Source organism: Triturus cristatus, chromosome 11 (genome assembly GCF_964204655.1).
Source record: "Triturus cristatus chromosome 11, aTriCri1.1, whole genome shotgun sequence".
Lineage (NCBI taxonomy): Eukaryota > Metazoa > Chordata > Amphibia > Caudata > Salamandridae > Triturus > Triturus cristatus.
Genome location: NC_140594.1, coordinates 783216421 through 783241741, shown reverse-complemented (window position 1 = coordinate 783241741; position 25321 = coordinate 783216421). Strand labels below are relative to the sequence as shown.

General features: G+C 43.5%; 1 protein-coding gene across 4 annotated transcripts in view; it reads right to left on the bottom strand.

Annotated features, from left to right (window-relative positions):
* Positions 1 to 671: 671 nt before the first annotated feature.
* LOC146785433 (ubiquitin carboxyl-terminal hydrolase 48-like) overlaps positions 672 to 25321 on the bottom strand; it is a 353159-nt gene continuing 328509 nt past the window's right edge. For all 4 annotated transcript variants that reach the window (XM_085634485.1, XM_085634487.1, XM_085634486.1 and 1 more), the window contains 2 exons: positions 3544 to 3593; positions 672 to 1895 (listed from right to left, as the gene is read on the bottom strand). In XM_085634485.1, the coding sequence (XP_085490611.1) occupies positions 1798 to 1895; positions 3544 to 3593 (148 nt within the window). In that variant the 3' untranslated portion in view covers positions 672 to 1797. The remainder of the gene's footprint in view (positions 1896 to 3543; positions 3594 to 25321) is intronic.

Here is a 25321-nt window from a genome sequence, read left to right as displayed (position 1 = left end):
CTTGTGCGGATTCCACTACTGAGTCAATTATAAATGTTCTATCAGGGGCTTTAGCAGCAACATATTGTTGCAATGACCGCATTCGCTTTAGAAATTATCTTTCTACAGCATAAACAAGGGCCAGACATGTAGTCTGAGACTCGCCTGAGAATCAGCGATTAGCAATGTATTATCACTCATGCATCCTCTAGGATGAGAGTTTAGGTTACCCTGTATAGCTCGAGAAATGTCACCATAAACTGTTATTCCACCCCCACAGAATGAACAGTGAATTATTTAAGGTCCCTACAGCAGGAATTTGATGACTTGGTAGCATCACTCAGTCACTAAACACCCAGCCCACTTCTGCCCCAACACGCACAGACACACAACCAATGACACACACAATTGCAGACATAACCTGCACAGTTATGGGATATCTTCTTCACTTAGGTCTTGGGGTGCAACTGTGGTCAAATTGTTCATGCAAGTGGAAAAAGGTAGTGCTGGAAAAATGTTTCAGAGAATGAGGAGAAGAGGCAAAGTCAGACTTGGAAATGGTAAATTGGGAGTATTGTAAAAATGCCACAAAGTTTCAATTCTCTTCTGCTAAAGTTCAAGGTGCAGTCCTTTCAGGGCCAAGCCAAACAGGAAAGAGAAGAAACACAATAATGACTGACTTGACAACGAGAACGGATATGTTTAGATTTTATTAATCACATAATTATCTCGAAATAATTATCTAAGCCTAAAATCAAACGTGGTCAATATTAATTGAAGATAAGGTTAAAAAACAAGCAAAAGAATAATAAATATTTTAGGCATAAAAAGAAAGGTACGGTAACCTAAAGACAATATCAAAGGCAACCCTGGTAAGAACGGCAACAAAATTGACATATAGTACACTGAATAGATTAGGTCAGAAGTGCCCTATAAATGATGTTTATGTTTCAATAGATTCTTAATAATTTTAAACAAATATAGAAAGAAAAAACACATTCACTTAATTCTCTTAGCCCCCTTCCACTAGTCTTGTTACGGATAAAGCTTGTAGCTGTCAAGTTAGAATTAGAGTGGCACCAGCTGCAGGGCCCTTAGATGCCCATGACCTCTTGAAAAAACGCGTTTTTTCGAAGCTCCTTGGATTGATGTTTACTTATTTTCCTGCCCAATGCCATTTACATACATTAAATTTGTACTCCAGTACGTCTTCCAGATGTTTGTGTACATCATGCACATGTGTTCCCAATACGCCTCTACGACTTATACACATATCAATGACACATGGAACAAACAGCAAGCAAAGTCTTCCAGACATGTTTCCACAATGTGGGGACTAAAAGTGGGAAACAGCAAAGTCAAAGTGAGATGGACTGTGCAAGCACCCAAGAGAACTACAGTCCATGATATTTCTCTTTGGTTTTTGAAGGTCTGATTCACAAAGCTTCGCCTGCGATTGGTTGTGCCTTACCTTTAGCCAGCTCATACCTTTCCTGGAGTAAGAGACACTCACAAAAATCCTTGTAAATCATGCCCCTGATACCCTTCTGTGCTGGATGCATGTAGATGCCTCCTTCCCACAGTGATGGAACCTACTGCAGGACCATGAGGCGTAGATGCTCTAAATGGCAGGGCTCAGAGCTGACAAACAGGGAAAATGCTAAAATGCTGTTGGATCTAGGTAAATCCCCCCAAAATCTGAAACAGACTTCCAGGGCTCTCCATACTCAGGAAGGGATCACCGTGCATAATCAGAAGAGGCAAGAACAGGTGGGTGAGGATCCAGTATGGGAATAGCCATCCAAGCAATTCGTTATCCTAGACATACTCTCTATAAGATTTACTGACAGATCTTTTGGTAAGTTCATCAATGCGGCACTGAATGTGTGGTGGCAACTTCTCTTTTTCCAGAAACTCTAAAAATAAATCAAGAGAAATGGTCAGTGTATAGGATAAAGGATATGCAAATATAGCCTTAGTGTACACAGAAATGAGTCACAATGGATTCCAAATATAAAACATATTTTCTTTAATGCCCTATCATTTGACCTGTCTGCACCACATTACCTTAGTGTTTAGATTAAGTGAGTGCCACAACAACGTTGTCATTCTGACATTTTGCGCTCTCAAATCTAGTTCAGGATACATACTCTACTGCATAGTATTGAACAGTAGCATTTTTATAGTTCTTCATATCCCATTGTGGGGCGCCAACGCACATTTTTGGACCAATAGCGCGCCACATTGTGGGGAAGTGAGTGATTGACTGAGTGTTGTATTTGTTGTGACCCTATGTGTGAAGCATTTTGGGGCCAGATCTACGACCGTTTTTTGTGGTCACCAAGGGGTTTCAGGCCCGTTTGTGACTGCAAAAAACATGTGGGCCATGTACAAACCCTGTTTTGCGAGTCGCAAGCAGTTTGCGACTCGCAACATAGGGTTAGCGACTCACTATTAGGAAGGGGCGTTCCAGGGGCGTCCCTTCCTAATAGCGACTCCAAAAACAATGTATGAATGTTGTGCGACCGCAATTGCGGCCACAAAACTCTCGCAGTTTACCACCCATCTCAAAAGAGTGGTAAAGCACTCACAAACTGGAAGGGGTCCCCAGGGTACCCCTTACCCTTTGTGAATGAATGCACAAATATTTTTTAAGGGCAGGCAGTGGTCCCAGGGACCACTGCCTACCTTTAAAAAATGAAACAGAAAAGTTTCATTTTTATTTTTTAAATGCATCCTGTTCTCCTTTAACCCCATGTGTGCGCACGACGGCTCCCGGCCGTCGTGCATTACGGTGGGCGTGTGCGCACGACGGCCGGGAGCCGTCGTGATCGCGAACGCCGTTTATTTCTCCCGCACAGCAGGCAAAATAAACCCGCACGCAAGGGGTTAAGGAAAACGGGCTACATTTGAAAACAAAATGCTTTACTTAAAAGCAGTCCTAGACATGAGTGCCAGCCATTCCCAATGGGGTCGCAAATTGCGACAGCCTCATTAATATTCATGAGGCATGCAATTTGCAACCCCATTGGGTCTGCTATAAATGAGTAGACAAGCCATTTTAAACCTATCTGATTAAGCTCCTTTTAGCACACATGAATTTCTGAAAATGACAAGTGGCAGGTCTACAAGGACAACATTATTAAATGTAAGAGAGTGCCAGTCCCTTTCTAATCTGACTAATATCCTCAACATGATATATTTTACCCCTGAGAACACTTCTACAGAAGATACTGCAGACTTCCTCGAGCCTTTCTATATCAGCTTAGACCAGATAACTTTGACACTGTCCACAAACATTTACTACATAGGAGCATCAGTTATTCAAAAGTTCTTTAATTGGGTGCCAGCCTTCCACAATCCTACCTTCTTAAATTGTCGCAGGACCTTCAGGGAAACCCCCGACGACGTACATGTTCCCACCCCAAGTCTCTAACCCCAAAAACTGGATATTTAGACAATCCTGCAGATGTGGCACTTGTAAACCAACAGGTAGCTCTTTGGGAAAGTTGGGAGTTAGAGGGACTATTTGGAAAACCGCCCACTAACAGATAAATTACTTACTTGGCTTGTCCTCTTGCTTTTTGTGATACATTAACAGGTAAGCTGTTTTGCTTCATGGGAAACAAAAAAAAATTGGTTATTAGAGGACATTTTTACATATAGGATCTTGCTTCATTTTGAAATTAGAACACATGACTGCAATTATTTTATTTTTTCAATTCAATTCAATTTATCTTTATTCGGATACAGTATGATCCATAAAAGTACAACATCACTATCGATATACATATGATACTCATTCCTCACTCGAACAAAGACAGTTAAAAAATAAAAACATAAGATAAATTTAAAAACAATTTTAAAAAATGGGAGTGGGTTAGACCGGTAATTCGTGCAATGATCAACATTCTTTAGTGTGCAAAAATACAAAATGTAAACTTTAGAGCACTGTGCAAAATAGGCAATTAGTAGACTTCCGACAATATAAATAACAAATTAATCATTGAGTACTGAAAGAGGCCCTATATATACTAATGTTAATAAATTACAAATGGGCGATAATGTATATTGGGTAGACAATAAAGTTGGTCCTCAATGTTGCTGTGCAAAGGTGGCAGACGCATAAACATAATTATAATGCAAGTAATCAATTTGTGACAACCAGTTTTAAGCAAAATAAACATTTCTTAGCTAGCCAATAAAGTTTTCCCTATGTTTTTTACATATAATGGCATTTTTTCAAGGGGTAAGCATGGAGGCTCGGGATTTGACAGCTGCTGATAAAAAGAAGCCAACACGATAGATCATATCCTCACTGCCCAGTTGCAATATTTCTTCGTATGCAGAGATGTGATTAATTATCCCATTTGCCTTAAAATAGGGGATAAGATATTGTTTAGTGTACTTCACATAAAATCTACAGGAGAACAGAAAGTGTAGTAGGGTTTGTTTGCAGCCATCACCGCATGGGCAAACTGTCTCCTCCAGATTTTTATTAAAGCCAATGGGGAAGCATAGCAAATATTTTACACTGTTATCCCTAAGACGAAAGAGCAAGCGCCTATTCCATCTCCCAATGTTTTTTCTTAGGTACTCCTGTGGTTTGGAGTGGTTGGTGCCTACTATCCTCGGGATGGACATATATCTGATAATAGATGGCTTGCTAAACTCAGCCTTTGCTCTGTCTGTACGATATAAATCATATAGTGCATCCCTAGCTGATCTTAGGGTTATGTTTTCGGCAGCAGAGGGAAAAGAAAAGCTATGTTCTAAATGTATACTGGCTAAACTTTTATAAACAGCGTTGAGCCAGGGTATGTTTTTACCCCTGTCACATCTCAGGCAATCTGTTATAATTCGTTGAGTTAAAATGGCAGCAGGGTTGCGCCATATCTTCAGCCAGAATAATGCAGGACGGGATTTAATAAAGTCTTCTACGTAATGTAGATTCAATTCTTTGTGGCATAAGAAGGTTGGCGATGAAATTTGTGCCCCAAGTAACCTTCTGCAGAATCTATTTTCTTCAGATTGTATCCCACTGCAGTCCACGAACCCCCAAACCTCGGAGCCATAGGTCGCAGTAGGCAAACACTGAGTTCTATAGATCTGCAGTAGTGGGGTCACTATATCTGCCTTTTTAGGTTGTCGCAGGCTGGTTATGGAATTAATTGTCATGCCTAGTTTATTTCTGCCTCTTGCTACGTGTGATTTCCATGAACCCGTGTCGGAAAAGACTAGGCCAAGGTAGGGAAAAGTGCTCGTGCTTTTTAAAAGATCAGTTCCGATCCTTATGTTCTTTGTGTTGTATTTTTTGGGTCCACATGACATTATGAATGATTTATTAAAATTCGTGCGTAATCCCAACTCTTCCATAAAAGATACGAAACCAGAGATTAAAATACGTAATGTTTTGGGTGTGCGGCCCATAAGGACCGCATCATCTGCATATAGAAGTGCAGGATACGTTTGACCGTTAATTTTTGGTACGTCACTAGTTAGTTTGATCAGGGAATTATTCAGTTCATTGATATAAATAATAAAAAGCAGAGGGGCCAAGACACACCCTTGTCGGACCCCTCTGCCAATTAAAATATCCCTAGAGACCTCCCCTTCATTGTTGATCCTCACTCGTGCTTTCAGGTCTTTGTGCAAATATTATGCCAAAAAGTGTACAAGTGCACCATCCAACCCATAGTTTAAAAGAATCTCCCATAGACGTGAGCGGTTAACAAAATCGAACGCTGAAGTTAGGTCCATGAAACCCAAATATAAGGGTACTTTTTTTGCTACTGTATATTTCTCCAGTATAAGGTTCAGGTTTAAACACTGTTCAACTGTGCCAACACGGCTCCTGAAGCCCAGTTGGCAACAGTTTAAAATTTGTTCCTCCTCTGCCCAGTTCCTGATTTTATTAAAAACGACCCGGCCCAAGATCTTTAAGGTGTTATCGATCAAGGATATTGGGCGATAGCAGCAGGGGTCGGATCTATCCCCTTTCTAGAAGATGGGTACTATTATACTTGTCGTCCAGGTTACTGGGATGGAGCTATTAATCAAATTATTAAAAACATTACATAAAAGAGGGGCCCAAAGGTCAGGTTCAGATTTAATAAGATCAATTGACAGGCCATCTGGGCCTGGGGCTTTATTCCCTGCACTTTCATGTATGGCGTCTTCAACTTCAAGTAGTGATATGGTAAAATTGGAGGGTGATGGAAAACTGTCAGTGCTTGGTATGTCAGCTAGATAGATTTTTGAGAAGTGCTCCTCCCATACGTTGCTCGATATATTACATCCTATGGGGGTAATATTTGATCCAGTGGATCTAAGTGCTTTCAAAACCCCGTTGCGTCTTTGAGAGCTGCAGCGCAGGCAAGAGAGTCCCACCGTTCCTTTAACACTGCCTCCACACGTGTTTTAGTTGCGTTCTTATAACGCTCTCTCAGATGCTTCACTAATGCCGTATCCCTAGGTTCAGCTTTTAATGCTTCACGTAAGGACCTATTTGCCCTTGAGCAGGTGCCATCAAACCATCTAGGGTTCTTACCTTGGGTCTTAACTGGTTTCGAAATTTCTGATTTTATTCCGGCACACAGCATAGTAAAAGCCTGGATGATGTCAGTTCCAGGACAGGTGCTAGACAGACACATCTCTATAAGTGAACGGTGGGATTTAATAATACGGGCCAGTAAAGCGTTATTATCTATCCCTCTCCAAATCAGTTTCAACTTGTCGGTAGATACTGTCAGATCTTTTGCCCCTATTTCTAGACGTATCCTAGATTTATTTAAAAATCTAATGGTAGTGAAAATTGGATTGTGGTCACTATAAGTGGTACCTAAAACTTCAGCCTTCGCAAAAAAAAATTCGAGGGAAGCAGAGATAAAAATATAATCAATGGTGGATGAGCAACCACGACCTCTATAGGTAGGCAATGGGGAATTGCCTGAGTCGTGACCAGCTTCAGCCATTACATCGATTAAGTCGTAGATGGATAAATAGTTGTACAATTCTTCCCCTCTCTTACAGGGGATTTTCCCGGCACTACTTATGGCAGATGTATCTATGCTGTTATATAGGTGGGCGTTAAAGTCTCCCCCCAGACAAATGCCATCTAATTTACCATATTTTTCTTCATGCACTAAAATGTCGATAAATTCAAATAACCTAATAAAATTTTTGTTCGGCAGTGTTATAAAATCGTTATTATAAAAATGTATCAAACAAACCGGAATTCCATATGTATAAATCAAAGCCTGAATATTATCGCTGTCAGTCTCTATGGGTTTTATGCTATTGCCTTCGGTGATTTTTATCCATGTGGATAAGCCCCCGCTTGGTCTGCCGGAGTCAGGGATTGGTGCTAGTTTGTTATAACAAACAAATCCTTCGAGCAATAGTCCACTAGTGCACCAAGTTTCTTGGAACATCAAGATGTTAAATCGACTAACCATATTGACCCATTCATCTGAAGTCAGTTTAGCTTTCAAGCCTGCGATGTTCCAGCTAAGTATGTTCAGGTTTTGTTCATGGAGTTTACAGGTGATGGTCACGGAGGGAGCGGCTAATGCTGATCCTACCTGCCGCAATCCCTGGGGGTTATCAGTAAGGGTACATTAAACTATATCAGAATAGTCGTACAAATGGCTCAATTGTGATTTTTCAATAATAGTAGAACTGTGTGTAGGTCAATCCTGGTTCTCCAGGTCAGATAAGGTACTAAACCTGTTAAATAACTGGGGTGCCAGATTAGAATCATTATGTAACCTTGCTCGTGGTCTGTAAAAGAAGCCTAATGGTACCAGAATAATATTTGTGGAACTAGAGAACGGATCAAATGGGGCATTCAGCAACCATTTTGCCAATGAGGGAAGCCTTAGGGATACGATTATACAATCGCCTGTAATGTGTTTGGTGGAGGGACCCACCCAGGCTGCCCTACGAACCATTAAGATGTCATTTGCGATCTCCCACCCCACGCTCTTGTGTTTGCAAAACCAGTCCAGACATTTATTTTTTAACTCGTCCCAGGACTCTGTCTGATTGTGTCTAAGGAGGGGTACGCCAGCTAGTATTATTACGTAGGGACAGGCTTCTGGTGGCAACTGAAGAGTAACTTCCGTGCTTTTAATAACCTGGGGAAAAGTAGGTCTGTTGGTGGTGTCAAGTTGTTTTACAAGGCCTGGCGTGGGTGTTACAATTGGTGCGATAAGAGAGAGTACCGGATTAGTAGAGGGGTTATTCGAGGTATGTGCCTTTTTTGATGGCAATGTACTAGGCACAGAACTATTCATGGAGATTATTGGTGGTCTATTCAAATTAACCCCCCCAGTACATTCTTTACACACACTAGTTGGTCCAGGCAAGACACTATTACCGGTACCCTCTGTGGTTCTTTTGTAGAGAGCATCCAGATCTTTTAATAGCTTGTCACCTCTGGTTTGTTCTATTGTCATAATCCCTTTTCTCTTTGTTTCCTCATTTTTTATGATGCTTTCCAGTCTATCAAGTCTTTTAAAGATAGTATTAAACTGGTTTACCATTAGGTCCTTCAATCGGTTAAAAGTAGAGTCCACTATGGTGTCGATTAGGTTTCCATTCGGGCTTACATATAGGCCGTCCCTTAGTGCAGGCTCGGTTTGTGTAAGGGTGGAAGAATGAGTCGATTCCACTGTGGTGAAAGCGGGAGTACTGATTACTGGATGCACGATACAGTCAATGGGTGCCCTGCCAGAGTCATCAGCACCTCGTGACCACATGCTCATTGGCGTCGGTTGTAATTTATTGCAAGGGGGCTGTTTCCTCTTGCTTCTGGTGAATTCACCGGGACCCCTCTTCCTTTTCTCCCCCACAGTCTTTTCTGATGTTGTTGCAGAGTTATTGGTGTTAGTGACATTGGGGCTTAGCTGGGAGTCGGGGATGGTAATTACAGCATCGGTGATCGGGGGAGCCTCGACAATAGTTTCACAGTGGGCTGGTTTGTTAATTAATACAGTAGGAAATAATGACGCAGGGGTAACGGTTCTGTTATCACATGGGCCCTCTGACAATGGTTGATGTGATGGTATGTAACCCATAGAAAGTCTCCTCTCAGTGTTCTCTATTTCTTTGTTGACCCTGTTAACAGCATCCTCCAGCATATTCTCAAATGAGGAGGTGAGCATATCATAGGTCCCACGTGCAGGGGCAGTAGGGGCAGTGGTAGACGTGCAACTCGCATGGTTACTCATTATACTATGTATAACCGCTTACCAGCACTCACTGCTTAGGGAGGGGCCCCAGCCCAGCCACGACCGGCCTCGGACGGCCGCAGACGGTCCCGCCCTTGTCCCGGGCTTCTCCCGGCGCTACCCGCGACGCGGGGGGGCAAAGTCCGTTATGTAGCACCTCCGGGCGCGCTTACAGTGTGTTTCCTGTTCCGGTCCCAGGGGATCCTGGGAAATGTAGTTTCCGGCGGGCTCTCCCCCACACAGCGGTCGCGGCGGCAAGCGACGGCGGGAGGGAGACGCTGCGGGCACCAGGAGTTAGTTGGACCAAGGAGCTGAGGCACTCTCAGGTAGGTAGCGGTCGTCTGCCCAGCCTCTAACCAGGTTTCTTACTCGTCCCCCGCTCTGCCGGGGGCAAAGTCCGTTATGTAGCGCCTCCGGGCGCGCTTACAGCGTGTTTCCTGTTCCGGTCCCAGGGGATCCTGGGAAATGTAGTTTCCGGCGGGCTCTCCCCCCACACAGCGGTCGCGGCGGCAAGCGACGGCGGGAGGGAGACGCTGCGGGCACCAGGAGTTAGTTGGACCAAGGAGCTGAGGCACTCTCAGGTAGGTAGCGGTCGTCTGCCCAGCCTCTAACCAGGTTTCTTACTTATTTTATTTTTTATTCAATTAATAGATACAGCTGCTACACAACTGTCACAAACACAGTTATTTACTGGGCCTGTCTGGGTATTGCAAATCAATGATGCCAAAATTGTCTAATTACACAGAGAAAGTATATTATTTTGTACCCAGCTGGTAACCTAGATCTAGAAAACCAAAGGAATTTATGAAAAACGCATTCTAGTTATATATTTTCAGGATGCTCCGATTAGCGAGTCATTCATAAGCCTGCTTTTGCTTGCTGTGGTTAAGAAGATTCAAACATTTTATTGGTGTTGAAAAAAACACTGTTTGGACAAGCGCCAACTTTAGGTACAATTTAAAAAAAAAAAAAAAGTACAAAAATTCCTTTGCCAAAACACAAAGAATACTTTAAATGTGAAACCTCCAAAATGGTCATGCAAATTTAAAACATGGCTGCCATGCATCACATTTGTAAATGTCTTATTCAGATACAAACTGAGTTGCCTATACTAACCAATTTTAAATTGTTTGTTTTACTTAAAATTAATATGGATGCTTTAAAGTGAGCAGAGTGTGTTGCACAAGGTTACAGTCACTTTGAAAGAATCAACGCATTAAAATCCTATTTTGAGAAATGCTCACATTTTGAATGTTTCTCAATTCAAAAATATTTTACTAAACCTTAAAATAGTAACACTACAATAAATAATTGGGAGGAAAGGATTAATAAATATTACACAGAAAATGTACATGGTAGAATGGGGTCATAGCTGCATTCTTGATAACTGAAACTAATTTTTATTTATAAAGCATGATAATCATAGACCTTTTAAGATCTGCCTGTCATCCTTGCAAACTAATCAGAGATTTTAGGACGCTGGATCTGTATATACTATACCAAAGTAAGGTATAGTGTGCACAGAGTCCAGTGAGTCTCCAAAGGCTTACAGAGGTTAAAGTAGATAATCCCTTACTCTCTATTTGTGGTAGTGTGGGCAAGCAGTTAGGCTTCAGCAGAGGGTAGTGTTAAGAATGTATTGTACACACTCAGGCAAGAAATGATTACACACACTCAACGACTGAACTCTGACCAATTTGTTTTGAATAAAAATAATACTTTAGTTGTATTTTATTTCTAGACCCAAGCAGGACCTTGTACAAGTAAGTGTAATACAACTTTGCAAGAAAAATGCAGTTGAATACAATTTGTTTGGTTATAGGTAGGTCAATTGTTCAGTAGCAGTTGAAAATGTGGTAGTTACTTTATAATTACTTTGTGAGTATTTATTATATTACTTCTCAGATTACTTTTATTACTCAGTGTGGTATGACAACATACCACACTAGGACATTTCCTGGATGAAGGTAAGTAATGCAATTTGATATCCAAACACACTTGTTTGATTTTTCATACAATTTCCAACTCTACACTAAGGGGCCGATTTTGATGTCGGATGGACCTGAGCCTGTCTGACATCGATTTGCAACTGGGACCGACTGACCTCCTGTCGGTGGTCCCAGACCAGGAAGTAGGATGCGACCAAACACTGTTCGGTCGCACTCCTATTCTTTACAATGGGAGCATGCATTCCGAACAGAATGCATACTCTCATTGTAAAGAGCTGAGGTGCAGTTCATCCCTGCACCCCGTGGTAGGCACTTCAAGGTGCCTGCCACCGGGTGCAGGAATTAATGTGCACCCTCGACTGCCATCCGGAGGCCTTGCACCCATGGAGGCCCTGCTGGGGGCCCCTAAACTCGACTTCCGACAGCCTTTCTGTGTCGGAAAGGCCGGCACAGAAAGGCTGTCAGATTCTGACATTGCAATACCTCGGGCGGAAAGAGCCGTCCTTGGGATTACAGGAGGCTTTCTGAAGGGCAGACGGGCTCTCCAAGCCCATTGTAAGCCATACGGAAATCCTGTTTGGATTAATTTCCGACCGACACCATCAAAATGGGTCAGTTGGGAATGAATACAAACAGGAGATTACGATGCCGTAGGAACGGGTCCGACCGATGGTCGAAGCCGTTTCCTATGGCATCGTAATCGGCCCCGTAGAACTTTTTTCACAGAAAAGCAGACAATGCAATCCAATGAGAGAAAATGAAGTTATCGGTTTAAAGGTAAGTACTTGGTTTTGGGAGTTGGGGTTCTGGGGTTAGAACAAGGGTTCCCCCATGGACAAGAATGCACTCAAAGACCACCCTCAGCGGCAATAGGGTGGCCGGGTGCCAAGTGCTGAGGCCCAATGTTATCCATTGGGGGATAGGAGACTTCCAGTTGGTGGCTGCTCCCGGGCAGGTCACGAGGTTGAGGGAGCAAAGCTCCTAGGGTTAAGCTCAGGGCAAAGGGGGATCCAAGTTAGCACACAAGGTGCACCCACAGCGGCACAGGGGCGGCCGTGTGCGGGGTGCTGGTTTGGCGTCGGGTGCCCTGTTGTTTTTAAGGGGAGTTGCTGGTTTGGGATTTTGGCTGCAGGCTTGGTCCAGGAAGTCTTCTTGGACAAACCAACAGCTGGGCAGGTAAGTTGGAGGGCTCTGGGAAGTAGGTGAACCTCCGGTCCTCTTCTCCAGGTTGCAGGGCAGCTGGATGCAGGGGTGCCTATTGAGATCGGATTTCACCTTACCGGGCCATTCGCAGTTAGGGGGTCTCTGTGCAGAGGCTGTAGGTGACGTCGGGGAGTCCTGGTGGGGTCAACCCACAGTGGACTCTGACTCTCGAGAGTAGGGGAGCCACTTAGACTTGGGCCGTAGGCATCGGGTGCAGTGGGGGTTTCAGGCGTCGAGTTTCTTCGGCCTTAGCAGGCTCAGAGTCTGTATTTGGAGTTTCTTTTGAACAGAGCTGCTGTTCACAGGAGGTCCGGTGTTTGTTGAAGACAGTCAGTCCTCCCAGGGGTTCTGGAGGTCACTGGCTGCAGGAGAAGGCGACATATGGCGCAGGATCTCTGGAAACTTCAGACGAGCCAGTAGGGCTGTGGCCAAGTCAGTTCTTCTCTGCAGTCACCACTACTGGGCGTCTTCTTTCATCCTTCTTCTTTGTTGGTTGCTGGAATCTGCCTTCTGGGTTGCCCCCTAAATACTGTTTTAGGGGTCTAAGGGTAGTAGCCAATGGGCTACTGTCCTAAGGGTGACTGCACCCTTGGTGTGCTCACCCCACGTGGGAGAGTGGGCACAATCCCTAATCCTGATTGGAGAGTGCCTGCCTGCAGGATGGCGGGTACCGAAGAGTGGGCTTCACCTCGCCTCCCCCACCTGAGGGGTGGGGTTGGCAGTTGCAGGCACACCTTCTGGGCTGTTCTAATTTTTCCCGCCTGTCTTCCCGCCAAAAAGCGGGTGAACAGGAAGGGGGCCTGCTCCTGATAACTGGAGAGGCTGGGGTCGTGTTACAAAGGCGGTAAGGCCTTTGAAACTCCCCTGCCACAGATGGCTCTTCCTGACCTGGGGGAGCTGTGAACACCTCCGCTCAGGAAAGGCTTTGTTTCTGGGCCCAGGGAGCGAATGCTCCCATCCCAGGGTCCATAAAAATGTCTTATGGTGTTTACCAGTCAGGGAACCACCCAGAGGCTGTTTTTTTTTAGGGGGCCTCTCCAAGATGCCCTCTGAGTGCATTGTATAATAAATTCCCACTGGCATCAGTGTGGGTTTATTATGCTGAGAGGTTTGCTACCAAACCACTGAATTCAGTAAAGCCATTATGGTGCTGTGGAGTTCGTAAGGACAAACTCCCAGACCATATACTCGTTTATGGCTTTACTGCACTTACAATGTCTAAGAATGGATTTAGACACTGTAGGGGTACAGTGCTCATGCAACTGTACCCTCACCAGTGGTATGGTGCACCCAGCTAGAGGGGTGTCTTACCTATACCACAGGCAGTGGGTTGCAGGCATGGCACACAGGTATGTGTGCCATGTCGACTCTTCACTTTTCTCTGCACCAAAACACGCTGCCTGCAATGGCAGTGTGTGTGTGTGTGTGTGTGTGTGTGTGTTAAGGTATAAGACCTCTAAGGGTGGCACAATATGTGCTGCAGTCCTTAGAGGCCTTCCCTGGTCAGAGTGCCCTTGGTAGCCACGGTACCGTTTACATGGGACTTACATGTGGCAAGTGACATGCGAATGTGGGGTACATCAAGTCAAAGTGCATCAGAAATCTGGCAAAAAAAGTGGGGTGGGGGTTACTGCAACAGCATTCCACTTTCCTACAGAGATACTAACTGTTTGTTTAATGGTGGTAGAAACCTACCCTCCTTCAGCCTCAGAAAGTAGACAAAAAGCACCAAGGGATTTGTTTGGATGAATTGAACTCGCAAACGTTTAGGGGAAAGCAGGTGTACAAACAAGGGGTATGTGCTGCCAATGTTTAATAATGGCTGCAACAATCACCAATGGTTTGTAAAACCTCAGTCAAAAAATTATTTTCTAGTTCTTGTTACTGACAGAAGTTAAAGACAATTTGTGTTTTCTTTGCACATCTATCCCTGGAACAACAAACATCATTTTGCACAACCTCAGAACACATCCGCACTTACCCCCTGAACATACACATTTGTTATCACACTACTGTCCAGAGTCTGGGATTGGTAAACACATCTTTGACTTATGTGGCCTAATACTGGGCATCCAATCAGAAATGTAGACAGGTGGATTGCAAAGAGGGAAGCTACATGGAGAGATGTAGTAACCTAGAACAATTGTACCAGTGGGATAGCAAAATGGACTAAGCCAAAGATAATGGAAAACTAACTTGTCTGCACCCTAAAGGGATAGGCATGCAGTGTGGTAAAAAAAAACAGAAGGTAAGACATACATAGCATCAAAGGCTGTAGGTTGCACATCAAATGCCGGTGTATTTAAAGATGTATTATGGATCCTCTGTAATTTCTTCAATTTTAAAAGTGTAGCTCCTAAACAAAGTCCATTTGCAAAGTCAAGAAAGCAAGATACCTGGATCTTTTGCGCAAATCTTAGAAATGGACATTTTAGACCTGACATCCTTGGTGTGGTCTTCCCTCAAACCTTTAGGCTTCACCCCTCCTGGTTTCTGAAATTCGTTTTTGTTTGCATTAGGACTCTGCACTTTACCGTTGCTAACCAATGCTAAACTGTGTGTGCTCTCTGCTATAAACATGGTGAAATTGGCTAAACTCCAACTGGCACATTTAATTTACTCGTAAGCCCCTACCAATGCGGTACTGCATGTACCCAGGGCCTGTAAATTAAAAGCTACTCTACAGGGCCTGCAGCACTCCTTGTGCACCCACTAAAGTAGCACCGTAAATCATGTCTCAGGCCTACCATTGGAGCCTGTAGAGCAGTTTGACAATTAGACCTGGCAAAATAAACCTATTGCCAGGCCTACACCTTCCTTTCTAAAGCATATCAGTAACCCTTAAGGTGAGTGCAAGACAGACCACAGGGCAGGGTGCACTAAATATACAAAGTAGGACATGTAGTTGTACGTTTTACATGTCCTGGTAATGCACAACTCCTAAATTTGTTTTTCAACACTGTAAGACGTACTTCTCCTGTAGGATAACACTGGGTTACTTTATTACATTTATTAAGTTCTAACTTTTGAATGGGAACTGGATAAAATATCATGTTAAAAATGCAACTTTAAAAAACGTTAGTACTTCTGTGAACGACTTTTATGAATAGTTGTTATAATCAGCTCTGCAATTAAGAAGGTGGTGAATAAGACTTAACAATTTAACTTGATGCTACCGTACATAAGTAGTGACATTTTGATGTGCTTTTGACCACATGCAACAACATAACAGTAAGTTGAGAATCATTTCTTCAATATACATCGATTACTAGTTGATTTTCAAGAAACTATCAGCAAGTATTATATTGCGGATGTAACGTAAGGTATATCTTTGCTCCATGATGCAACAACTCTCTGTTACACTCTGTCAATTGCAAACCAAAATAAAACAACCCAGAAAGGTCTCCTAAAATTCTAGCTAATGGGCCTTTTCACCTTGGAATGTTCCTTCATTACAGCAACAAAAGACAGTTACACTGTCTAAGCCTTTTCCATGGTTTCTATGATAGTCCACCAAATTTTTGAATTTCTAAATACTAGCCATCCTAAGTTATAAATAGTCTCTGAATCCAATGGTTTCACCATTTTCCTCTTACTCAAAAATAAACACAATAATCACATATGTCAAGTATGTTCCCATTGGTTTACTCCATTTTTTATTGATGGCATTGACCCCAGGTGTGATCACCAAGATCTGTTCTTCAAGTCCTTATTCTTGGATAAGCTACACTTTCGCTGTATAAAGGTCTCCAAATTCTTTCTAGTGGTGTTTTAAGTCCTCTCTTTAACCACCCTGGTTATGGTTTCCACCAACACTTTCTAAATTCCATGACCTTGGCATTGATACCGCTCACTGCTTGGACATATTCATTTACTTACAGCTTTAAGTGGGTATAACCTCCGTTTATACTTTTTTCCAGACTCTTGGTTTTCATGAACTCTTTTTAATTTGTCTTCTTTCTCATTTTAATTTGTTCTCATGGAAAACTCACTTGTTGAAGTGTAAGATGCCCCTTCATGAGAAAGAGCATCCCCTTCTTCAAGAACCAAAAGTACAGTTCCACTCTAACTTAGTAAATAAGTTACTTTTTTGCACACCAGACTCTGCAAGAAAAGAGAGTTCAGCAGTGAAGACATACTCCAGTAAGTGGTAAAGGGTTTGGAACTCAGATACTTTGTGAATAAAATATACTCAATAATCTCAATGTCAATCGGATTTACATCATTGAAAGAAAGAGGGCTTTCTTACATGCAGGGAAGTAAGGCAGTTAGAATTAGGAAACACAATAAAAAGTGAGGGCCACATTACTTTCTGATGTGCATATACACTTGTATGTCAGGACTGTAGTTTCAGATTATGTTTGAACTTCCTTTACTGACATCACAGCAGCCAAGTTGCTTCACTAAAAGGGAATTCACATCCCAGCCAGCACTGCCCCAGGAGGAGGGGCTTGACTTCTGCTGCCTACTGTTTGCTGCTTTTGTGCTTTAAAGTGCCTTCTGACCACCCTTCAGTGCCAGGAGGTTTTCAGCAGTGACGATTTGACTGCCTAGGGTAAGACTTATTGCTTATCCTCGCAGTAAGCGCCCTGGACTATCTTCTCGCTTACACCATTAATTGTTTGAACTTCTAATCTGGCCTTAAATTGATATTGGCAGTGTGACATCTGAAGAGCAGAATCCTGTCCTATACCTGTGCCCTTGGATTTTGTCTGTGAAGTCTTGCACTCTCTGCAATGTGTCTGTGAACTTTGTACGACACTAGCCCTTAGCAGAGTGCCCAATTAGGCCTTTTATGGGGAAGCGCAAAGCAACTGATCCAGGGAAAAAGGATCAAAAACTATAAATCTGCTAGAAACCTGTGCCCTCAAGACCCGATGGACAATTTAACTCTTAAGGACATAGACAATTTAATAGAAAAAGTAGAACATCTTTTGGGAGGAGGTGACCCCAGCAACATTCAATTGAGGCAAGCGCCGAAGAAAGTACCGTCTATCTATTTTTTTATTTTATTTTTAAATGAAAGGCTAATGAAATTCGGAACTAAGACTCAATCAAGCTCAAACCATGTTTCTGCTGTGGTAACAACTAGAGCCGACGTGTGCGAGAGCAACCCAATTATCACCTCACAGCAATCTGTATTTAATGATAATGCATCTGTGCCTGTGCCACTTTCTCCTTCGATAATATGTGTAAATAGATTTCTGCTGCTTGCGAGCCCCATCCTGCCTCCGGAGTTCTTTAGAGGGCCCTCTAAAATTAGCTGATGCTCTTCTTCCACCTACCTAGTACATATCCCCCTGAACATAGTTGCAATAGTAGATAATGTTAGGTGGGAACTGGGCTCTGTTCATGTAGCTGCCATTTTGCAAAATCTCCAGGCACAGGTGGTTGATCTGAGATCCAAAATTACCCTATTGAGTACGGGAACTGAAGAGCTCTGTCCTCTCGTCAAGCCTCCCTGTACTACTAACATTGGCCAAGGGGTTGCTAGTCATGCCTATACCTCACTAATTGATAAAAAAAGGCAATAAAAACCATAGTGCTATGAAACTGCGTGTATCCCATCTTATTCCTTCCCTCCCTAAAGACTTACCTCCTACTGGGCCTTTGCGCCCGATGCCTAATACGATTCCTGTGCCATTTGTATATTAGATGGGAAAGGCGGGACATTAGGGCCCAATACGGCTTAGATCTAACAGGGGGTCGAGATAGGCCTAATAGTAAATCAGCAATGGCTCAGCAGTCAGATAAACCATTCTTGTACATGGTTAAGGCCCCTTCACTATACAAAAAGCCATTTCCATTTCCATTTATTAGTGTTTATTGTCGATGTGTTACATCATAAAAGACAGTTACAATATATAAAAAATACATAAAAGAAAACGAAACATGAACAGAATACATAAAAATAATTCTATAACCTAATGCCTCTTTGTTCGAATAAACCAAACCCATGCCAAAAATTTAGCGACAGCAATAACAACATATTCACTAGGCTCAAATCTCAATATTTCAAGTGCTTCTGACCCTTGTCTTGTACCCAGAGTACGACATAATGGTTTGAGCCATTTAGCTCTGGGTGCGGCATAAGCGGGACAAACAAAAAAGATGTGGCCAACAGATTCTATACAGTCCATACATCTTTTACAGGATTCACTGGAAGCACCCTTCCATTTTTTGGTAAAGGAGTTAGTCGGAAGTGTGCCTACCCTAAATTGATGGTAAAGTTTCCTGTCACAAGGTCTGGTGATGGTGTCCCAGTAAGCTTCGAGGAGAGGGATTCTTTTTTGGGCTAGGAACCTTCCTGTCAAGGACTCTGCAGTAGCTGAATTTAAATGTTTTTGCTGCACAATACAAAAAGCATTTGAAGATGAAGAGTCCCTTATAAATAAATGCATACACCACATAGGTCAGTCTACGATTGCCGTTCTGTTATTCGATCTGACATTATGCAGGCAAAACCTTTTTCTGCCTCATCCGAGCCTGCAGGGTGCTTTGGTTATGTTAGGCTGAAGATGAAGATGTAATCCCTTGTAGTCGGCTTACTCAACTTATGTATGCCACAGGCCTATCACTGATTAAATTTAAATTGAATCCTCCTTCCCCTTGGGTCTAACCAACGAATCGAGAGGAGTTATTTCCGCCTTCTTGCAATTTATTAGTTGAACAAAAGGTGACACCCTGTAACCAGTCAGATGTCTTGGGTACTTCCGTGGTAGATTGGCTGGATACCCAGACCCCTAAAAATAGGGACAGCGATCCCTCATCCGAATGGGAGAGAACGTGCCATATCAGTGACACTACATCCCTGGTCCCAAATGTTGAGGCCCTCTCTAGAACAAGCCCCCTTATTAACATCCTGTCCTGGAATATAGCGAGGATTAAGTCCAAAGTAGGTGATCTGAATTGGGGGTGTTTTATTGAATAATTCGATCTTTGTCTTATGCAGGAAACCTGGTCATGTGATCCACTGCACAGATCTGGTTACATAACATTCTACATACATGCTTTTCCCCCGTTCGATGGCCCCCTTATCTGGGTTAAATTGGCCCTTAATGTTAAAATATTTCTGCTGCCTTTTATTTCACACAACATTCTGGACATATCCATCTCCAGGGCGGACGCATATACTTATTATATATATATAATGTTTATAATCTGGTTGCTGGAGGAAGGGGAGAGACTCAGGTAATATGTGCTCTTAGCCTAAACAGGGCCCCCCTTTACCCACATGACTCTCTCATTATTGGCTGTGATTTTAATACGACATATTAACCAATGGATTTGGGCTGTGGTTCCCCTGTCAGCGAAGGAAGATGCGGTATGGTGAAGTCGAACACTTAATACCAGCCCAGTGAAACGCTGGACAAGTGCTGCTTGTCAGCTTATATCATTTACTATATCATTTGGTCTGAGGGCCTGTAATGGCCGCACAACCTCGCATCCGCATGCTGCCCACACCTTCAATCGCCTTGGTCATACAAGTAGAATTGACTATTGCTTCATTTCTTTGCATCTGTGGGGCGATTTATTCAATTTGAAGGTATTAGGCAGGGAGGATAGCGATCATAATGCCCTCCACTGTTCTCTAAAAGACCCTTTTAATTTCATAGTGAATATCGTGGTTTCTTTAAGCACAAATACGGGGCCCTCAAATAACAAGCGTAGAATCAAATGGGATAAAGAAGCAGCACATATAGGTATCAGAGAGCACATGAATAAAGCCCTAGGAGATGCTGTCTTGGAATAAGAAAATTTAGTCTCAGCCCAGTTTAGGGATGAATTGTGGCAGTTCAATATTGTGAAGATAAAATTGGGCCCTCTTTAGGCTGCTAGGGGAGTGCTTTGTGCGCCGCCATGGTCTAGCCCGCCCCCTCCCCCCAAACGACTGAGTGCACCTGGTATAACAAAGCTCGTAACTACAAGAAAGACGAGCTATGCCTAGCTCTTGTCTGTGGTGATTTCAACCTGATACGTGCAAAAAGGAAAGAATATAAGCTGATTTAAATAAGAGCACACAAGGTTTGGGAGACCCATATACGGGAGAACTTATACGAAGCTACCGCCTATAATGATGTTAGGAAATTTTGGAAGCTAGTAGCCAATGGTGATCAACAACCAATTTTGGAAGCTAGTAGCCAATGGTGATCAACAACCAATTAAGCTCTTGGCTGACTCAATTTTTCTTGTGACATGGCACTCTCACTTTCTGGACCTTTACAAACGGGAGTCGGATGTCGATAGAACATTAGAGCCAAGGGCAGACAATCTATCTCCACCTGAGCTCCTTACTGCAATACAAGACCTAGTAAGGGGCAAGGCGCCAAGGCCCGATGGAATCTCAGGTGATCTCTTTCTAGCAGACAATGACAGCTGGGATTCTCATTTTAATGTTACCAAATTCAATTAAATCCTTGCAAGGGCCAGTATTCCCTGTAGCTGGAAGACAGCTGAAATTGTCCCCATTCACAAAAAGGGCCCACGGGATTCCTCTCTAAATTACAGGCCGATCGGTCTTTGTGAGGCAATTCCTAGGGAACCTGGAAGATTGGATTGGGGACCATCAGGCCCTTTCATCCTTGCAGGCAGGTTTGCGAAAGGGGTTAGTACAATTGACCAGGTCTTTAGGTTCCTATTAATATACTGGAAGATAGTTCTCCTTCAAAAAGAGCAACGATACCTGGTGTTTGTAGATTTAAAGTATGCATTCGACCTTGTTCCATGAGGAAAGCTGTGGGAGGTCCTTAAGAATAAAGGGTTTCAACACAACCTCCTGGATGTTCTGGTTTTGCTACATGAGAATACATACGCACAAGTTAGATGGGTAAGGGGTGGGGAGCTCACTAAATGAATACCCATTCAAAATGGAGTGCGTCAGGTAAATGTCTTACCCTGATCCTATTCTCTATATTTAAATGATGTGGCACTTTATTTAGAGGATATCCAAAATGATGCCCCTTGGTTGGCTGGTAGCAAAATTCCGCTCTTACTATTAGCCAATTACACCCTTCTGATATTAAAGACCCCGAGTGGCCTTCAGTTTCTTATGGGCAAGTTTGCTGCCTTTTGCAGCGAGCGAGGGTTGGTGACCAATCACTCCAAGACAAAGTTTATTGTCATCAACCTGCATAAGTCTTTTAGGGGCAGACTGCAAGTTTGTTTACCTGGGGATCAAGCTAACTAAATTGATGTCTTGTTTTCCCCAGGTTGTGAGAAGTAGCCTGAATCTTACACTCTCCTGCCATCCTAAGATTGTTTAGTGTCTCCCAAACCAGGTAAGTATCTCCCGCCCTGAAGGTGTACAGAGCTAAGGCCAGGGGCAGTGCACTGTACAGGGATGAAGTATGGGGCAACACTAACATTGCCCGTTGGGGTTGGCTGAGAATACGTTTATAAGAGCCTTAACCAACCTCCCAAAAAACACTCCATTGATCCCACTCAGATGAGACCAGGGCTTATAAGGCCCAATTTAGACCACTCTTTTTCTGACAAAGGCTCATGCACTCACCTGACCTGGAGGACTATTATAGCTACTTTCAAGACAAAGGACCAGATGTATCATTGCAGCAGTTTGCGAGTCCTTAATAGCGCATTTTATAGAATCGCTATTAAGGACTCGCAAAATGCTACGTAGATAGTAATCGCAATAATTTTTGCAAATCCTAAAAATTCCTTAATTGCGCATCGCAAATTGCAACTCGCAATTAAGGAATCCCTTCTCATTCATCCTTATGGGCCAAGAGACCCATAGGAATGAATGGGAATTGCATGCGCTATTTGCAAGTACCCAATAGGTACTCGCAAATTGCGCATGCAATTTCAAGGTTACAAGGGTTCCAAAAGGACACCCTGTTGCACCCCTGAAATGTGCATGTGTGCATGTGTCACACATGCATGCCCTAAGGGCATTTATGTGTGCTACATGGAACTTTGAAAAATGCAATAAAGTGCTTTTTTCGAGGAAATTGCAAATTACCAACAACTTGAATTTTCCTTACAGCAATATCGCAATTTGCGATGGCTACTAGAATAGCATTTAGAGAATCACAAATTGCGATTCTCTAAATGCATGCGCAAAATAGGGAGTCGCAAATTTTGGGATTCCTTATTTTGCAAGTAGGTTTTTCTTTCCTACATTGCACACAGCTAAATTGCGATCGCAAATGCTGAAATTCTGCGTATTTCAGCGTTTTCGATCGCAATTTAGCTTGCTACATCTGGCCTGTACTCTCTTCTGATTCGTCAGTACAATTTAAAGGAGCAGTGCATGAGGATCTTGGGTGCTGGCAGGAGACTCTACATTCCATGTGGAAATAGTGCCCAGCAGGCAGATCCAGTGCCTCTCAATCTGGAGTTCGGCAAGCGTCTAGCGTAGCCTAGCAATGAGGGATGCACCAGTCATTTTGAACACTGACTGCTGCATACTTCAAATGGGACACCATGCTGAGGAGCTTCTTGGAGAGACAAGTGCTTCTACAGCTTTATTTACAGTTTTTCAGATTTTTGGTAGACCGAGAGGTGTCTGGAACCCCTATATTTTCTGTGCGGAGTAGTTTGTTAGCGGTATACTGTGATCTCTTTAACAACATTTTGTCCCCTTTTAACGTCCTATATTGAGGTTAAAATGGATGATGATTAAGAATACATGAGCCAAGACTGTGTATCTGAATCTTGTGGGATGAACCCTGACTTGGCTCTGATGAAAGATTTAGCGGTTACCAAATTTGTCAAAATGGGCATGACCATGGACTTACAAAAGTTGCAGGGCAGTCCACCCCTAACCACACAGAATCGCAGAGTGCCCCTACCTAGACACATCAGATGGGTGTATGAGGGCCCCTCACTGGGGAGCCTGGGTATAATGAATGAAAAAAATAGGAGGAATCTTTTGAAATGTTTCGCCTGCTTCTACACTTCAGTTTCGCAGACTAGGCTAATGAGGTAGCAGGGCCTAGTCGCCTCTGTGCTGAGAGCAGGGGCACTGCCTCTCAAGTGACTTTAAATTAAGACTAAAGGTATATGGATGCCCCAATATCCTATGACTTGGATAAGGAGTCCAACCGGCATCCCTCGGAGGGGGGCAAGAAGAAGCTCAGAGGTGAAATGGCAATCCACCCCAGTGACCTGTGTCCCTGAGGGAGATTGTCATCTTGTGGCACAGTAGTTCCTGCACGCCCCTTTCAGGAGGCCATGGGGAAGGCTGGGGGTACGGAGGTTAAGGCCTTATACCACTGCTGTCCCGGTCAACCGTACTACTATTGCCCTGGAAACTGGGCCATGTACAAAACTTTCTGCACTTGACTCTCAGTAGTATCAGTTACAGCCTTCTCAGGGAGGGTATTGTGGGTATTACAGAGACTCCGAAAAATACCATTCCCACCGGCAGTACAATAAGATCAATTTTCCGACCAGTTCTCTCGGTAGAAAACAGAAGTACTTCACTACAGAGAAAACATAGAATTCCACTATACACTGAAATATGTACAACTACCCATTTCACGAGTGTGTGTCATTGTGATAACAGGGGCCTTTGCCATCTAAGCCTCCACCTGTCTCTAGTTGGTCTTCCTTACACTTTGAATTCCCCATCATAGGTCCAGAGTTAGAGGTAGGGTAATGCATGCAGCTTGTGCTTCCGCCACACGGTTGGCTCTTAGAACTCAGCTGCTATCAGTCTCTCACCAGGTTTGTAGGAGCAGCACTTGGCACCGTTCGGCTCTCACACAGCAGCAAGATCTCGGCCCAGAGCAGTCTGAGCAACAGCTGGCCACATAGCGCATGTTCGGGAAGGTCACGGCATAGAAGGGCTTCTGTCTTGCCTGCAGATCGCAGCTCACTCAGAAACTCCGCTGAGTACTTGGCGCTTCTTCCTGGGTGTACCGGCCATACTCCTGCAGCTAGTGATCCTTCGGCACAGTGGCGCCAGCCACCAGGTGCTATGTTTGGAACACAGTGCCTACAGGCGAAGACATTGATTCTTCACAAGGCGACCCCAGGGCAACTCTGGTCACATAGGGTCAGATGGAATGAAAAATGGTCGCAAAGTACTGGTCACAATTTGCGACCATTATTTTTTCGACAAGTGTGTTATTTTGCGAACCGAGCTATGTACCAATAGGTCGGATTGCAAAATACTCAATTCTAGTGGGTCTCACTTTGACCCATCTCATTATTATTAATGAGGTAGGTTGCAAAATGTGTCTCACAATGATTTTCTGGAATCACAAGGATTGTGGCCTGATGGGATCATCAGACTACCATTTCTTTGATTGCTTTTACATGAAGCAATATATAGATTTTTTTAAATATGGCCTTTCCTTAAAGGAAAGTGGGATGCATTTAAAAAACAAGCAGTGGCATAGCCAATAGGTCTCGCCTTTGGGACCTTATAAGTGTTTAGCCATGCAACAGTTGCATAACTAAATACTTATAAGGTCCCAAAAGCGAGACCTATTGGCTATGCAAAGCGGCCGCGAAAGTGATCGCGATCAAACATCAAAGCGGCCGCGCTGCCGTGAAAGTAATCGCGGTAAAGCGCGGCGCGCGCGCCCGCGCACATGCACTGTAGCTCTAGGCAGGCCTGGTAGCACTTTTTGGAGCCCTCTCAATAAGTCTTGCCAGACCAGCGCATGCGCTGGGTCAGGCGAGACCTAAAAAGTATATTATTTGTTTGTTTAAGAGTGGACAGTGGCCCAATGGACCTCTGCCTCCTCTTAAAAACATTAATAAAGGGGAAGGGCTCACAAGGCCACCTTTTTCCTTTTGTGAATGGGTTAGCAACTCCTCTGAGGAGTCTGTAAAATCTCAGTGTTTTGTGACCAGATTTAGGCGGCAACGCATTGATACATGGCATACCAATTTTGTATTTGGAAGGGATACCTACAACATGCTGTCACCAAATACCAAATCTGTATCGATTTCTTAACACTTCTTCGAGTCGCTAAAGATGTTTAG